The sequence below is a fragment of the Embiotoca jacksoni genome, unplaced genomic scaffold (assembly GCF_022577435.1).
Source record: "Embiotoca jacksoni isolate LCO1_2020_lvr unplaced genomic scaffold, fEmbJac1.0.p SCAF_30, whole genome shotgun sequence".
NCBI classification, from domain to species: domain Eukaryota; kingdom Metazoa; phylum Chordata; class Actinopteri; family Embiotocidae; genus Embiotoca; species Embiotoca jacksoni.
Genome location: NW_027185382.1, coordinates 1,052,067 through 1,070,104, shown reverse-complemented (window position 1 = coordinate 1,070,104; position 18,038 = coordinate 1,052,067). Strand labels below are relative to the sequence as shown.

General features: G+C 45.2%; 1 protein-coding gene across 3 annotated transcripts; it reads right to left on the bottom strand.

The window, feature by feature from the left end:
- Window positions 1-501: 501 nt before the first annotated feature.
- Window positions 502-17,929, bottom strand: als2b (alsin Rho guanine nucleotide exchange factor ALS2 b). Of its 3 annotated transcripts, XM_069163816.1 has the most exons (35): window positions 17,793-17,929; window positions 17,350-17,459; window positions 16,759-16,904; window positions 15,487-16,436; window positions 14,418-14,766; window positions 13,406-13,580; window positions 12,951-13,047; window positions 12,189-12,266; window positions 11,896-12,108; window positions 11,608-11,779; window positions 11,316-11,505; window positions 11,173-11,238; window positions 10,888-11,050; window positions 10,511-10,642; window positions 10,286-10,414; window positions 10,134-10,157; window positions 8,244-8,314; window positions 8,054-8,120; window positions 7,787-7,983; window positions 7,633-7,698; window positions 7,433-7,531; window positions 6,997-7,161; window positions 6,773-6,884; window positions 6,596-6,673; window positions 6,331-6,464; window positions 6,075-6,239; window positions 5,868-5,985; window positions 5,397-5,554; window positions 5,159-5,275; window positions 4,873-5,049; window positions 4,729-4,786; window positions 4,499-4,560; window positions 4,168-4,317; window positions 3,773-3,869; window positions 502-3,632 (listed from the first exon to the last, which is right to left on the bottom strand). In XM_069163816.1, exons 2-35 carry the CDS (start codon window positions 17,367-17,369, stop codon window positions 3,594-3,596), a joined length of 5,034 nt encoding a protein of 1,677 aa, XP_069019917.1. In that variant the 5' UTR covers window positions 17,370-17,459; window positions 17,793-17,929; the 3' UTR covers window positions 502-3,593. The 3 variants fall into 3 exon arrangements, with proteins under 3 accessions (XP_069019917.1, XP_069019918.1, XP_069019919.1); XM_069163817.1 differs by lacking the exon at window positions 10,134-10,157; XM_069163818.1 differs by lacking the exon at window positions 10,134-10,157 and having other exon boundaries at window positions 14,463-14,766.
- Between the last annotated feature and the right edge of the window lie 109 nt (window positions 17,930-18,038).

The window sequence follows — 18,038 nt, the reverse complement described above, 5'->3', positions numbered from 1 at the left end:
TTTGCACTTGACACAAAAAGCTTAAGGCTCTAAAAACACAGGGAAAAGAGCAGCAGCCACAGGATTTAGCAGCGGACCACCTCTGACATGTGAAGGGCCCTTCTTTATCTCTGAAAAGAAACATCTGGGAGTTAGAAGTGAAAATCCACTCAAAAAGCCTCGAGCCTGTCACAAATCTCATGTAGGAGTGAGTAAGGACAAACAGATAATGTATTTTCCATTGATCAGATTAGACATACAGAAATTTGAAGGACTTTAACAACCACAGAAAGGACATATAATTGTAGCACTATAGAGTTTTTGTACAGCATGCAGTTGTCCAAATACATTTTCTTTCCATGTTAACTGCTCTGTAAGGCTGAATACCGTTAAATGCTAACGAGCTCACAGTGACGCCGCCATGTCAGAAATCCATTTCCTGTTGCGCAACTCATGAATTCCTGTCGGTTCTCCCAGTGTTTCTGCAGGTGTCATGTACAAATACTGCAGCCGATGCCCCTGTGACATCCATCAAATTCATTTATTGCCCTTTGTCATCGTTTAAAAGGTACAACACATTCGACATCATGTAAAAGACACTCAGGTTGCCGTCGAGTCAGCGAGGAAACACCAAACTCGATTGACATTACAATTGTTTTTACATACAATGCAACAGCATGAGGTACAGTCAGTTAACCGGTCAGTCATCACAGGGTTTAAAACATGAACCCAACACAAGTTTATGAACATTTCCTTCAGTTTATATTATCCACATACACGATTTAAGATAGTCAGTTTGTGATCAACCATTACAATAAATGTCACATTTTGCTTTAGGAGTTTGGTCCGTAAATCAGTTGTGTTAAAAATATGTGTTTTAAGTGGAAGCAGCAAAGTATTTCAATCAGTTTTCAGATTGTAGTTCAGTAGAATGACAAGTAGTCGAGTAGAGGGAGCAAAAAAACCCAGGAGAAACAGGAAGCTTAGTCTCGTCCCTGTTTGGCATGTTAGTGTCAAACCCAGAGGATAATTGATTTTTCTGCCTAAACTGTGTCGATGACGTTTTGGGATGAACTCGAAAAGACAATAATGCTTTGCTTCTTTCAGTTCAGGCAAATATTGGATATTCTCAGGAGAAACATAAGCCGGGATTTAAGAGGACCAAGTATGAGAGGGGCTAAATTCAAAATGGTTACACACGGAGATCTTTACTACACGTGGGGACAATATTTGTTGAAATTTACTGCATTTTAAAGCCGAATGTATGTTTTTGGCAAATTTTATGCTTAAAAGCAAACAAAAGCACAGATTTTGAGTTATTTTGGTATTACTTTGATCAATATTTGCTCAACATCGACCCAAAACAAAGCAAAGCTGCAGTTAACAACTATTTCAGAACCGTTTGATGCCCATTTTCAAAAATCCTGCAGGAAAACAGGCGCTTCATCCCCTGATCTGCCGGCTTTTCTATTGTTAAACTGTCTGCAAAAACAAAAGCTGTCTGTGGTATCTAAAAAAATAAATAAAAAAAACCCAGAAAAGAATGGCCTCTTAAGCCCTTCTATAAAGTGGCATGTGTGACGCAAATCCCAAGTGAACAACGCTGTGTGACAGTTAGTGCTGTAAATGGTTGAAAAAAAGAACAGCATTAACAGATGGTGCAGAGATTTGAACTCATTTTTATCTATAATATAATGGCAGAGTTGCATTAAGCCGTCTCCGTCTCTGCTCAGAAGTCACCTGCAAGAGGACAAGTTGTTTAATTTGAATTATTAAATCAAAATTTGACCTTGTACACTAGTTATTTTGCAAAACAAATGGGGCTTTAGGAGTAATAAGACCTCAACATGGTGGTTGGTTTCTCTCCTCGGCTCTAATAAACACTGTGATTCACAACAGAACATTTAATACAAACATTTTCTGGTTATTTGCAGCTTGTCGTCTCCCAAAGTTTGAATGTCACCCGCCTCTCACGCAGTTAAATGAAGATTTATACCGATGATTTCACCGTAAACAACAATAGGAGTCCTTTAGGAAAGAAACATGTCATTCACCTCCAAAAAGGCAGTGGATTTCCAACTTTTTGGAGTTGAATTTAAAGTTTCATTCGGCCCAATGCATGTTTTTTTTTACACATCAGTGATGATGTAAAATTACACTGAAGAACTATATGTTTTGACCTTTGGTCACTTTGCAAACTACAAACAAGTTCTCATACTTTGCAGACCTGTGTAATGATCCTGTCACTGTTAATCAATATAGAAATCTGGTAAGGAAAAGAAAACAGGAAAGGAAAACGAGGTGTTTTTGCAGCCTGATTTTGCATTTGTTGAAGCATCTGACTATAACAGTCCAAGTGTACATCATGATAAAGTTTGTGCTCTAAAGTCAACCGTCAAGCTGAAGATTGAAATGAAGCTGCATCTTCAGTAACACTTAAACTGTCACGGTTTGTTGCACTTGGTTCTAATGTCTCATTTATAGTTGTGGTGAAGTCAGTTTAGATTTACCAACTGCGTGCTGTACATCTTTTGTTTGGTATAAATACAGTATCAAACGTAGCTGTAAACGAGGCCCGATGGTTCCTGTAGAGAAGCTCGGGGACGCAGCGATGTGCTGCCCAGACGTAGATTTATCAAACCAGCTTCTCCTCTTATAAAACTGAGAGACGGCAGAGCATGTCTCGCCACTACAGCTGCAGTTGTCCAGTAGCAGTGGGTGTTCTCTGCAGTGCAGCACTGAAGCTATGATGGTTTTGTGAAGAAGACACGGCACTTCAGTATTTTTCAGTTTTACAAGCCGAAAGACTTCAGTGATGAAGACTTTACTGTTTGGTTTTTAAAATATCTGTCATCAACATTCAGGACTATTTCTCATGCAGAGGAAAAGACAAGTTTATAAAGCCAAAAGCTTTAAGGAGAACATTTCCTTGTTATGTCTGCATCTTGGTGCAGGTGAAACAACCTGAAACACACACCAAGCTTCAGGTTTCTGAAGTTGTTTTTTATGCAGAAAGACTGATTCTTCAGAGGTCCGCTATTCAACAGGGTGCAAAACAAGCCAGTCCCATCGGACAAACACTGGTAAGAAACTTCTTATTCCCTCCCGGGTAACAGACGAATAAGCCAATTCTGATATAATAGTCATTGGTTTCTCCCGACAACGCCATCAGGATTTCCGCACTGTACCTGCTTCATTATTTTACACTGGGCGGTCTGAAGTGGCTCATCTCTGGCAGCTTAACACCGACAATATTCACAAGTATTTACCTTCACGATCTCTGGAGGCCACTCAAAAGGGCAAAGAGCTCTGCAGAGTGTGTGTGTGTGTGTGTGTGTGTGTGTGTGTGTGTGTGTGTGTGTGTGTGTGTGTGTGTGTGTGTGTGTGTGTCAAACAGAAGTGGGGGAGGTGATCCCATCTCCATGACAGGAGCATATGGAGCTGTGGGCAACCTGTTCAGATGATCCTCCGCCTCCTATTGGCCGCTGCATCCGTTATCCTGAAGACTGGCTGATCCAGACGCTCTGACTGTCTGTCGGAGGAGGAAGAGGGGGAGGAGGAAGAGGAGCAGGAGGAGGGGTGGCAAGTTGCAGAGGACGTAACGCAGAGAAGTCTTAAGTGATCTTCTCATGCTGGATCTGGTAGTAGCAGGCCTGGAGGTGGGAAAGACGAGTGAATGAGATAAAGGCTCTGCAGAATAAAGCCACGTCAAGTGTGTGTGTGTGTGTGTGTGTGTGTGTGTGTGTGTGTGTGTGTGTGTGTGTGTGTGTGTGTGTGCGTGTGTGCGTGTTACCTTGAGGGTGGTGAACATGATTCCATGCTCTCCATGTTGAACGCAAGGGTCCATCAGGTCTTCGATGAGGCTTACCTCCGAACCGAGGTTCCTGATTCTGAAGGGAAACAAACAGCTATAAGTCAGATAAATCTCAGAACATTTACATATTCGACTCCAGACGGCTTAAAGTAAAGAGTATCACTGTTTAATTAGGTGCTACCACTGTAAAAAAAAAAAAGAAAAGGTGATTCTTCCCATTATGGACCTTGCGGCCTGTAAAAACAAATATGATAGAATGTTCCTTTAATCCTCCAATTTTCTTTCAATCAATATCCACACCTCATCATCACTATCTATGCGTGTTAATGTGTGTATTAGTGTGTAGGGTTTTGTCTGTTCTTTTCAGGGCTGACCGAGCTCGCAGCACCACGTAGAGGAAGACGGGGAAGAGGTCGTCCATGGACCACAGGAAGTCCTGCCTCAGCAGCGACTGGACTTCCTGTGTGATCTCCTCGAAGGTGAGCTGGATCACCTGCAGCTTGTCTGACGGGGTGAACGTTGTGCTGCAAAACACACATTAAAGTAATCACTCTCCTTTTTTAAATTTTTACATATTTTTATTCAATTATAATCTAATTTCTTTAAATAAGTTAAAATATTTGTGTGTTGAGAATGAAATGGCTCCATTTCATTTTAGTGCTTTAAATCTTGCGTTGATGCTTGAGAGTTTTAAAGTTGTTGCACCTGATCTGCTGCAGAGTTTCCACTGCTGAGGCAAAGCAGGCGTCTTTGGTGCTGGAAAGAACCTGCAGGAGATACACAGCACACACTGTTTACACTCTTAGTGGACACAATGTCACTTATTAAATCAGGATTATTAAAAAGTTTTGAAGTCTTGAAAGGAAGCAATAGATCTGAGTCCGTTTGAAAATTCAATCAAACTGGATGTGTGCTTTAAATTGAAAAAAACAAACCTGCTGCTTCTCCCCCAGCACGGGCAAAGAGGCAGGGATGGAAACAGGCCAAAACTTTCTGAAGGGGAAAGAAAAACAGACACGGGAAGTTACTGATCTGACTCTCCTGCAGAGGCCTGTGATCAGCTGCAGCGTGTGACGTACTGCTGGACGCCCAGGAAGGCGAGCAGGGCGAGGTCGGGCTGCTTGTTGAGGCGGAGGACGCACTCCCAGTACACGTCGTCCTCTCTCTCCTTCTCCAGAGCGTAGAGAGTGAAGAGCGGCGGGTAGAGACGAGGCAGCAGGACGGGCAGCAGCAGAGCCGAGCTGCTCACCACGCGGCTGAAACACACACACACACACACACACACACACACACACAGTAGAGGAGGTTAATGTGATCTGATCGACCCGTGATGACAGCAGGAGGGGAACTTCGCTCAGTCTGTACCCCGGTTTGGGTGACTCCGGAGGGGCGTCCGTCGAGCCCATCTCCTTCTTGTCCTGCAGGTTGGTGGTCGGCGCTGGAATTAGACCGCCCTCTTCTGGCAGGTCTGGGAACAGAAACCTGCAGAGCATTCAAGGAAAACAGTTTGACATAAATAAACACAAATAGGTGCAGCAGAAATTTGTTTTATTCTTCCGCTTATATCGACAGAGCTCCTTCTTTACTCCAGCTCTTGAGCTACCTGACGATCTGGAAGATGCGGTTGAGGTAAGACTTGATCTCGTTGACAGCCTGAGGCAGGAGCCGACGATTGGCTCCGACACCCACGTAGGTCATCCTGTAGACGGCCACCAGCGTCTCTAGCAGCTGGCCCAGCGGGTGGAGGGGGGTGTCACATGCCTGGAGGGGAGACTCAATGGAATCAGTTGTTTCACTTACTTTATGTGGGAGAGATATCAATTCTATTTAATGCAAGGCTGTGTAACACTGCAGCAACACGTTTTGGGGATCAGAAACCAAACCGAACAATTTATTAATTGAGAAAGTATTCAGCAAAATAATCAGTCGTTAGCATCATACAAAATATTTCAGTCAAGAACAACAGTAAAAAGCTGCTTAAATATTAAAACATCTACAATGGTAATGGAGTATTTTTACAATGTGGTATTAGTACTTGAGGATCTGACTACTTCCTGCAGCCTGGTGGAATCACCTTGATGAGGTAGAGGTGGATTGTGTGATATCTCTCCATTGTCATCAGCCCTGTGTGTTGCGGGATGACCTCCAGACTCTCCAGAGTTTTACTGTGACTCAGAGACAACATCTCTGGACTGCAACACACAAACAGAAGAAATCTAACCTTTGGTTTACTTGCTTACAAGAAGATGAATTTAAAAGAAGAGATTTCCACACTGTGTACCTGTCCTGGACGTGTCTCCGGCTGGTGGTGAGCACCACAGCAATGTTCTCCCAGGCCTTCCAGTTCTCTCCCTGGCCCGGTGCCTCGCAGCCCAGCTGACTCCAACACTCCTCAAACACCGCCTGCCATTTATCCTCCGCGCATACACACAGACGCCCCAGCTTCCTGCCATGTCACACAAATTATATCAAGTTAAAAAAAAAAGACAGATGAATGAAGAGTTTTTCTGTAAATAGCAGAAAGTTTGAGAGCTTACACAGCTCGGGTCTTGTCCTTGTCGGTGTCAAACAGTTGCGGTTTGAAGTAGGAGCCTGTGACTTTGAGGCCAGAACCCCATTCCCCACTAAAGGAGCCCTCCAGGTAGTCACCATTTGCCATGGTCAGCACGCCCTGAGGGAGAGCCAGTGAGTACATGTAGTCTACAAACATGTACATTTCACTGGTAATACTCTCAGATAATTGAGTGTCTGCACCTACTTTAAGTCATTTAAAAGACATTTGGATATTTGTTTGATGCTCACCTTTCCACTGAGGGTCCAGTCGTCAGAGAATTCCCCCTCGTACGTCGTGTCATCCTCTGACAGAAGGATCCCCGTGCCCTGAAAGACAGAAATACACTTCAATCACTTGTATCTAATTTTTATTAATATTTCTTTCCTCCACCTCCTTCTGAATAAACACTAAAACAAGGTGCTCACCATCATCTTGTTGTCCTTGAAGGCTCCTTCGTAGTACAGGCCGAACTGGGTGACGACGACCCCCGTGCCCTGCCGCAGGTGATCCTGCCACATGCCCATGTACTTCTCTCCTCTGGAAAGAAAACAGTCCACTGTTAAATATCACTCTTACCTTAAAGAAAACACATTATCTGACACGAGAATAAAACCGTGAGTATTTCACAGTGACTTTGTAGAGACTGTACTTTGTGATATCGTCGAAGACTCCGTAGCCCATCTTCTTGTCCTGCAGCCACTGGCCGATGAAGACGCTGGGGGAGGAGGTGTTGAGCTTGCCGCTGCGCAGCATGCCGTGGCCTTGACGCATGCCGTCCTGGAAGGACCCATCGTAAACCTCGCCGCTGGCGTACCTGCAATCAGACGGAGCGTGTTCACTGTCTTCTTACAAAAAACTGTGTCTCTGACTTTTATTCAGATTTGTCAGTGAGAACTAAAACACTGTACTTTCTCACTTTTACTGTAAATATAGAAAACAAAACACTGAACACATTCTAAATAGGCTCTAACGGTGGTTGATCATCAGCTCAATTTCACAATAACTACATGGTCTAAACAGCTATAATCAAAATGTTAATGATAACAAATCATCCTGTACTGACAATGGTCTAAAATAACGCTCACCTGTACGTGCCGAGGCCGTGCATCTTGCCGTCTTTCCAGTGACCCTGGTAATGATCGTTCTTGTTGAGGGTCTTATTGGGAGCCACAAACTCACCAAAGCTGCACAAACACATGAGAATGGGAGGAAACAGAAGCTAAAATCAAAATCTCAAATCATCCCACCGGGTAAACGTACTCTGAACTCGAATCATGACGCTCACCCATCTTCCAGTCCATTCTTGAACTCCCCCGTGTATATCCGTCCATCAGGCCACTTCAACACTCCTCTGAAAGAAAGGAATCACTTCCAATCACCAGACGCAATCACAATACTTCAGACGCTCTACTGAAAATTAGACAGGCTACACTTCTGACCTGCCGTTGGGTTTGCCGGAGAGCCAGCGACCGTCATACGTCGCCTCCTTAAGTCGACCGTCCTTATAAAAGGTGTAGGAGGCCGTCCTGGAGATGGGCGGCTCCAGCTTCTGCCCCGAGCTGATGGACGATGCATCCTGCCCCGCCACACTCAGGGCCTGCTCCACCGTCTGGTTGATGGAGCGAAGCCACTTGGCCTGAGAAGGACACACGATGAGATCCACTGAATGGAATTGCAGTTTTTCAGGTGAGCATTTAAAGACTTACCTTCTCCATCGGAGACGAGGCGAGCAGGGTGAACGTCTCCTCAGGTGTGATCACCTTTAGTCCGTATCTACACAATGTGAAAAACACACCAGTACAGGTGCAACAATAATATTAGATGGAGACAAACTTTTTTTTCTTTTTACCTAAAACAGAGTTATTCTACAGAAAACCTGCAATTCAATACACTTACAGGCCTGCGTCCTCCTCCGGGATCGCCTCCACCCACAGCGTGGCCAAAGGGAAGATGTGATGGGTGGAGAACTGGAGGAGGAGGGGAAGGATGGAGGGAGGGAAGACAGAAAAAAGCATGACAGAGGGAGAGGAGATGAGGACAGAGGGAAGGATGAAAAGATGAAGAAAGAGGGGAGAAGAAGAGTAAGAGTGAGTGTTCATAACAGAAACAGAGAGAAACACAAATGCTGAATTAAAACATCTGATCACAGAGACAGTGACATAAATATAATTAATATGAATAAACAGGGGGTGAACTACAAACTCCTCTACAGCCAAGATTAAAGTCTACAATTGGGTACATTTAATAAAAAAATATTTTCATTTATTTTTAATTGGTTGTTATTTTTAAATTAAAAAAAAAAAGCAGAAATTGGATCTTATTTCTTGTCTGAAATTGTAATTCTGTGCTTGAATCCACATTTTAGTTTCCTATTTGCAGATTCTCCTTTTTACTTTCAGCTAATTTACATTTCCACCCTTATTTTGTATGATCGAAGGCTACTTGTTGGTGAATTAAAGTGTTAAAGGATAAAATATAACACAAAAAGACTACAATAAGACTTGGATGCAACATTTTAAAAATAATATCAAAGCAAAAATGTAAAGATACTAAAAAGAATGAACTTTACATGAAAACATGGACTAATTAGGCATAAAATAATGTTATTTTTTTATGCTTTAAAGGCTATTAAAGTTCCCACAAGAATGATGATGATGCATCAGTCATGCAAGACAACATAGTTTTCACACATCTTTATAGGAGTTAAAGATTAAAGCATGCATGCTTTTATTTTTTCATCACCATCCTGCTTCTCATTCATTCAGATTCCAGGAAAATCACAGTCTTCTGCCTTCAGTTACAATTACTATTTTCTCTGTCCAGATTTTTTACAGCTGCTGCGGGAATAAAATGGACAAACCATTTTTTTTAAAAGAACCCTAACTGCTCGATATTTCATACTTTTTAAACAACAACAAAATGACCACGATTCAAGGCAGGTGCGACATAATCAGAAAGTGTGCAGGACAACCACAGGACCGGTGCAGACTAGAAGAGATCGAGAGGCACGGACAGAAAATAAAGAGAAAAGGAGACAAACAGGAAGCGAGGGAAGGAAATTGTTTTGGAGAAGTGAACCAGAAACTGTTGGCACTTTCACAGTTTAAATGGAGACAATGTGCATCTCCAACCAACAGTAAAAAAAAACAAAACAAGGCTTCACCAGGAATGAAAACCTTCAATAAGATGCTGGAAGAAATATCTTCCAACATTTGTCTGGAGTTTTAGATTGTAAGCAGGATCGGCTTCAATGAGGCAAAATGAGGAAGAAGAAGAGGAAGAGCAGAACTAAGAGGGATTAAAGCCATTTGAGCCTTGGTCGTAGTTAGTTCATCCTCGCATGCAGTTTCCTACAGGTGGAGAGCAGGCAGGAGGCGGTGGTGGGGATAGGGCTGCGTATCACTGGAAATATTTATGCACCCATATTCTCATTTCTCTACTGATGCTGTTGTTTCAGAGGAAATTTGTAAGTCACAAATTCAAAACGTGGGATACTTACTTATGAAGCTTATAGCTTCAATTTGCTTTGTGCACGTTAAAGTCCAGCTCCAACTTCAGCTGTTGTATAATAGTGTGTGTGAATGTGTTGACCTACTGGGCAAAATCCTATGACACAGAGCCCCATGCCCATCTCACACACACACACACACACACACACACACACACACACACACACACACACACACACACACACACACACAGAGAGGAAGACGAAGAGGAAGAATAAGAAGGAGTGTCGGATAGAGGGGTTGCTGTGCTGAGGTTTGCTGCCGGCTGCATACTTACAAGATTTTTACAAGGCGCCACGCCCTGACAGCACGGAGGCAAGCACACACAAACGCTTGAAACACACCAGTTTACAGTTTCTGAAATATGGCGGCTTCATCAAAGTGAAAGAGGCGAGGAGGTGAGGGGAGTGTTGTGTGTGTGGAGCTGACCTGTGCGTGGACCAGCGCGTCGTTGAAAAGGATGAACCAGTTGACGGAGAACCTGCCGGCGCTCTGCAGGGTCAGAGCTTTGTTGCTGCTCTCGCAGATGAGCCGGCGGTGAGGCTTCCGCAGGGACTCCTGACGACAAACAAGGACACCATTCAGCAACTTGTGGCATCATGTGACACGTCAAGGACACGCCGGAGTCACGAGACACACACTCAGCGAGCTTACTGTCATTTTGCCAGGAAAGGTCTTCCAGAAGTGAAAGGTGTACTCCGCATCTTTCCTTTTTCTCTTCAGCTGCAAGACCAGTGCTTCGAACTTGGAGCAGCTGTCCTGCAGCTTCTGGTAGTCATTGGAGCACTGAAACCGGAAGTAATCAGTGTGATTCTGACTCGGAAAATATTCATACTTACAAGAAAATGTTATCTTAAAGCTTTAAAATCAAAGCTACGAAAATACACGGTACACTTTATTTTAAGTAAGTAAAATCACAAAATATATATAACAAAACAAAACGATGTGGAAAGCAAAATCCTCTATTTATCTTGGTCGATTGTTGGTCAATAAAAGCAAATAAAATATCCAAACTTGTTTTTTCCTCATACCACTTCGAAGCAGGTGCCCAGTTTGAGCAGCAGCCTGCCGTACTCGTGTAGGTGGCGGGTCGGAAGGTAGAAGAGCGCCACCAGGAGGTCGGCCATCGCGGGGTTCTCCTCGCTGCACTCCGACAGCTTCTGGAGCAGCTCGGGACTTTTCCCAAAGAAGTCTCTTTTGGAAAATCCATATCAGTTTGAATATTAGTCACCTTTTTCAAATTTAAAGTCATTTGTGTGTGTGTGTGTGTGTGTGTGTGTGTGTGTGTGTGTGTGTGTGTGTGTGTGTGTACTCACAGCGATGGCTTGGTGAGGGCCTGGAAGCCTCCGATCACCAGGAAGTTTCCAACAGTGCTGCAGTAACTAGATGAAGAGACAAACATGTAAAGTGTCATGCTCAGCATGTTTTAAATAAGTAAATCTCGTTTCTGAACACATACTCATGGTAAGAGTCGAGGAAGATGCTGCCGTAGTCGAGGATGAGCAGGCCTTTGACCTCACGGCCGCGGCGTAGGTTGGCGGTGAGGCTGGCGGCATGCTGCCCGGTCAGGTGACACAGGAGGCTGAAGCGGCCGGCCAGCGACTGCAGGAGCCCGAGGGCCACCTGGCCGAGGGCCGAGCTCAGCGACTCTGGAGGAGGACGAGACCGAACGGAAGAAATTCAGCCAAAGGGAGCGAGGGAACAAAGGACAAAGGTGAAATTGTCTTTTCCCCCCCGTGCGTCGCTCTCACCCAGCTCCAGCAGAGGGCGAATGATCTGGGACTTGATGTTGCACAGCTTGCAGTAGAACTTCCTCTCAGCTGACGCCAGCTCGTGGAAGCTGGCGATGAAGCCCATCACGTTCTTGTCTGAGAGAGCCACGCAGCGCCGGCCGCCCGCGAACACACTGCTCACGTAACCGAGCTGCAAATCAGGGGAGACAGCGGAAACAAACATTGTTCAATCACACGGATTAAAAGAGGAAACTGTGTCTTTATGTGTTTCTATGTGCACTTTAAAAGCAGTGAGTCCGTCCTCACGTTCATGCAGAACGGCAGTAGTACGGGCTGCTGGGTGTAGCCTCCCGCCCGCTCCTCCGCTTCCTCTTCCTCCGTGGCGTGGCTCTCCTCCTCATCCTCCTTCACCTGCTGCCCGCTGTAATAAATGATGGGCTGGATGCAGTCCCCGTCCGCCAGCAGGAGGGTGTGTCTCTCCCCGGCGCTCACGTCCCACACCCGGATCCCCTCTGACAACTGGACGAGGAGTTAAAACGTCACAAACATGAACTTTTAGGCTTCATGTGTGTGTGTCAGGCGTGTGTCGGGGTCCTGACCTTGGTGAGGCGGGGAATAGTGCTAGGTGACTCCATGTGTCCGAGCTGACCGGAGCTATTGCTGCCCCACGAGAACACCTGGAGGGTGGACGCACACACACATTCAGACTCATACAATGTCTTTCAATGTCAAATTCAGGATTTCTCCTCTGCGGTGAACCTGCTTTACTCGACTACGTGTGATTGAATAAAGGTTTTTTGGGGGCATCTTGTCATCACCAGGGTTTTTCAGGACAAATTTAAAACCTTTAAAACCTTTTTAATACCCTATAAAAACAATCTAATCCCTGTTTCACTGTTTTAAAAGCTGATGAATGAAAGAATGATAGAAAAGCAGAGGGGATGATTTATTATATCACATTTTGTCAGCACTTTCTGAAATAATCATTTTAATAAATGCGATCTAAACCTGGATAATCAGCACAAAGTAGATGGATGTTTTTTCCAATGAAAATATAATAACTTAATTAAATTTGTCTGAGTTTTTATTGATACAGAAACCTGCCTATTATGAGAACCTGAGCTTTATGTCTGCTACTGCTCGACTTTTCAAGACATGCAGCTCATCAGTCAACGAGATTCGAGATTACTGTAAGACCGAATGAAACTTTGAGGAAATTACACTCAAATCTGACATTAAACATGAATGTTAAATCACAAGCTCCACTGTAGCTGTGAAACAAATGTTGCATTATTGACATCTGTATTTACAGTTTAGGAGAAAAGGATCCTGTTTGACAAAAACTGTTATAAAAACTGAACCTGAGACTGAGCCGTCAGAGCGAGGGAGTGGTGAGCGCCGGCTGCCACCCGCACCACCTCCTTATTGTTCAGACTCTTGATGCAGAGCGGCTGCAGTCTGCAAACAGACACAACACAACACTGTCACACACACATGGATAAATTTTGTATATATTTGCACGGCATCATGAAGTCATGTAAATATACTTTTTTGTTTTAAGGTACTGCTCAGCTTTGCATGTGGGGTTTCCAATGTTAAAGCAACAGCAAACACAAAAGGCACAAAGGTAGATCAATACAATGAATCACGTTCATAACTAATTACATTCATACAATATATTAGTTACAGTCTAAAAATAAAAAAATAACACGTTTGCCTGTATTATAAACCTGGCCAAACCTGTCTAATGTGGGAATTGATGTGGAATCTTCTTTCTAATGACATCCCACTCTAAACAGCGACAGCCGTGTCCTACCTGGCCAGGTTGTCTCCGTGCCCCAGCTGCCCGTGGTCACTGTGGCCCCAGCTCCACACCTCCGTCTGCAGGGTGGGCAGCACCTCCTGGGTCTCGGGGACGGCCCCTTCCAGCGGGGTGAGAGCGACGGCGCGCATCCTGGGCCGACTGGCTTTCCTCAGCAGCCGCGGCGACACTGTGGCGGCACAGACGGAGAGACACGTCTTCCTCCACTGCACAGATATTCATACAGCTTCAGGCTGAGTCGCACCATGAGCAAATAATGTTACATTTCTGTTAGTTCCTATATAAGTTAACACAAATGTTGACATGTTTTAATAAGGATGGAAAGCACCTCGATCTGAATAAGGTGCTAAGTCCAGCTTAACAAACAAACGAAAGCACAGGGACAGCGGCGACGTTCAGATCAGGTCAGCCAGCTCGGTATCAGGCAGCAGACAGAACAAACACTGACACGTGTAACGGCGACTGAGAACAGTTTATAATGATGCCCTTTATTATTCATGAGGCAGTAAACACAACAAAAGCATCGACTCGTGTTTTGGCTTTTTGGAAGAAGCTTCTTGGATTAAAACACTTCTTTTTAAGGATGATGGTCATTTTTTTTATATGTTTAATTTCTTTTAATGAAATTTAAGAAAGAAGCCAGCTGCACCCTGAATGAGGTAAAATGACTGGTGTTACCTTGCTGTCAATAAACACATTGATAATTGGAGATATCTGACATGTTAGGTTATTGGTTAGGACCCATTGGTAAATAGTTGACAACTGAGGTCAGGCCCTTTGACCCCTGTGAAGTCATGAAGGGAATGTATTCCTTCATTCCACTTGGTTACGTTATTTTCTAACACTGTCTGCCGGTGACACTGCTCGATATGACATTCAGAGACACTGAAGACAAAGCTGTGCACAAAGCATGCCACAATGCTGTGCTCACAAGCTGGGTGATGGAGCCCGACGTGAACACACACACAAACTGACATCAACCCGCACATAGGCGAGGTGTACTTACGCAGCAGGGCATACGAGGAGGATAAGAGGTGAACAGCGTATCTACCCTGAGAGAGGAGTCCGGGCAGGGAGAGGCGGCGCCGCAGACCTTCGGCTTCCTCCTCGCGGATGTCCCCCGTGCTGGAGCTCTTCTTGCCCTGCATGGAGTCCTCCTGCCGGACGCGCTCAGTGGTGTTGTCGCCCACTCCGGCGAGACCAGCCGGCCTGGACACGCCCGAGGGCAGGTAGAAGTTCATCATCTTTTTCAGGGACAAAGCCTCGTAGGTGGAGGCGACCCGCTCGCCCACTGCAGAGGCACAGGAGGCCACCAGACTGTTGATTGTGGAGGAGCTGAGCCCTCCTGCTGAGGGCTGGAGAAGAAACACACAGGTCAACGTTTGGGTGTTAGCTAAGGCATACAGAATACAAAGCTTGACTTTTTTTTTTAACATTATGCAGCACATTACATTACTGAATTACATCATCCACCGCTGGACCACAGCAACACTGAAACCTGCTTTGTTTCATTGAAACCTTTCATTTGATCAGTGGAAAAAAATTATTGCGTGAAAAACCTAATGCCTTATGTCTCCCCTTCTGAGAATTTTAATACTCAAGCGATTCAAAGGCATTTTTAACAAAATGAATAATAGTTTCTGGGCAAATTTGCAAAACACAGCTGAATTGTGCAAATGCCAAGAAAACAGTGTGGATAACATCTGTGAGTCAATCAAAGGACTCCCAAAGCTGTAGGATTTTCTTCTTTATGCAATGAATAAAAGTATATCACTACAGCCCCTGTTAAAGATGTACTGCAGTGTGAAAGAATTTTTTAAAAAAGACAGCAAATGAAAATGATTTTAGTCCCTTGGCCTTTAAAAATCCCATGATGAATCAAATTTTGCGGAAAAACTGGCAACTAAAAGTAAAAACAGTTTGTGTTGTCACTCCAATCATTTCTTTGCCTTACAGCAACATTCAAAACACTAGCTCATTCATGGAAAAGATGTTGATGTGTTTTATCAGGGAAAGATGAGACATTCTTCTTTTGATGTCTGTGATCATTCTGTCGCTGTGGCATCGTAGCTCACCAGCAGAGTGTGAAGTCCTCCAGCAGACGTCTTCGCTTCCGCCTGCGTGTTGTCTGACAGTTTCTTCAGGTAGTCTTTGACTGCCTGCTCATCTGGATAAGGCGAACTCTTGACTCCTTTGTATTGAGGCGAGGCGTCAGAGCCTGAGGCCGGGAGCGCTCCGTTAGTCAAAGATGCTTCCCCGCTCTCAGAGTCCTGGGTGTCGGCGGGCCCGGCACTTTTAGCAGGCGCAGGGGACGTTGAGTTCGAGGTGTGGGACGGGAAGATCGGCTCCGACGGGGATGTTTTGAGCCCTTGGGTGGGAGCAGGCGCCTCCAGCCTGCCCTCATCCTCAGTCAGCTCCACACCAAGCGGGCAGTAGTGGCTGTCAGAGATGATGACGTGGTCCTCTTTGTCAGTCATGGTGTAGAGCAGCTGATTACACTGACCGCATTTGTCCACGGGCGGCCGGTGGACGTCCAGAGGGCCGAGGCAGCGCACCAGAGCCAGACTGTGTGAGGCCCCGCAGGCCACCTGTAATACATACCTGCCTGCCAAGTGTTCGACCTTCCGCGGTTTCCAGACAGGAAACACGGTGGCGCTGAGGCCCAGCTGGCAACCGCTGCCCCACGCCCACACCTCCCGCTGGGCCGACAGCGCCAGGGTGTGCTTTTCTCCGCAGGCCAGCTCCAGCACCGGTACCGTTTGAGGGGGACTGGTGTCAGCGTCCAGCAGAGCGACCGGAGTCGGGTTGGGAACGGTGTTGAGGCCCGGTAGGCCGCACTGTCCCGCTCCGTTGTCCCCCCACATGTGGATGCCGCCGTCCTCCGTCACAGCACCGCTGTGGAAGTTTCCAGCAGCAACAGCGACCACCCGCTGCCCGCTGAGTGCGCTCTCCAGGGTCGGTTTTGCTGGCTCTGGCACTTGACTCTGTCTCCATGGCAACTCTCCAAAACTGTACACCTGTCCTCCTAAAGTAGAAGAAACCAACGGCCAAAAATCAAAGAGAAAGAAGGCAGTTTGCTCAGTTTGTTTGTGTCATCACAGTATCCTTCACTCAAATCGTTGTTAGCCTCCTCAGTCAACTATAAAGTATATGATGTGTTTAACTCCCAGTCCGAACAGTCTAAATGATCAGGATTTAACCCCCTAAAGAATGACATGAATAATGAAGAATCCACTCTTTGCATTCATGCAGGTGTTTGATGAACTAACATCCAATTGTTTAAGTATTCATATGACTCCTCCACACTCAGTAAAATGATTCAGGCATGAAAATGTCTAAAGTTTTACCTTCCAGCAGAAGAACACCGTGCTGCGTGCCCAGGGCGACCTGGAGGACCGGCCGGGAAAGGAGCAGCCTCTCCGGGGTGACGCTGTACAAGTAGCCCCTCCAGGTGTGGAGCAGGCCTCGCTCTCCACCGTCATCATCCCCAGAGCTGCGGGACAATCACATCAATTAGAAAATGAAGGCTAATTTGTTTTTTATTGCCAACAAACGTGGCTCAAACATTTTCCGATCAATCCAAACTACTTGCTTGTTATTATTGTCAGACTGCTTTAAAGACAGAAATGTACTACGTGCCAAAAATAACAGTTCATCTAACAAAACAGACAGCGCATCCAACTGTATGAGGACTTGATTTAAAGAAGAGACAGATTAGAGACAGAGGTGTGTGGGTGGCTGATACAGCACAGCAGAAGTGGCCAAACTGCCAGCAGGTCCTCAGCATCGAAGCTGAGCTGGTGTTTTACCCCTCCTCCTCATTTTGTTCACCATTTCATCTGAACAACAGATGTTTTGTGGGTGAAGTAAGCACAACTCCATCCGTAGGCGATGTCACATGGAGATTACACCACAGTCCTCTTCAGGAGGGGACCTACCTCTTCCACTGGGTTTCCATTGGTGGGGTTTATTTCTCCATCAGCATGTCAGACTAAGGGCTGCTGCAGCTGCTGCTGCTGCTGCTGCTGGTGTCACACTTGGATATGAACTACAAACCAAAAAAAAAGACACTGCTGTCAATACAAGTAAAGCACAAAACCCCTGAAACTGAAAGCAACAGGATGAAATGTCAAAATAAAAGCTTCCCTGAATGATTTCCATGTATTTTCAAATAACGACTCCATTCATCTTCATTAACAAGCGGACAAACATAAATAACTCTAAATTCAGTGTGCAGGTGTTCCCATCTGTTATACAGCTGTTGTTTGTTAACGTGTTATTCTTGCGAGCTAACATTAGCTAATCAATCAGCTAACTAGCCAAAGAGCTAGCACAAACAATAGGTGTCTATTTCTGGATAAAAAGCTCTTTTCTTTCTTACCAGCTGCTTTTTTTTTTTTTTTTTTTTGTCACCTCTCTTGAATGTGTTCACTTAAACAGACGAGTAAAACATGGGTCCGTTGACTTGTGAGCAGCTAAACGCCGCCGGTTGTTGCTCATCTCAATGTTGACACCGAGGGGCGCCGCTAACGCCAAAGATCTCCTATAAAACAGGAGGACCCGCTCAGCAGTGAAACCGAGTGACGACAACAACGGCAGCGGACCTGAGAGTGAAAACGTTCCTTTG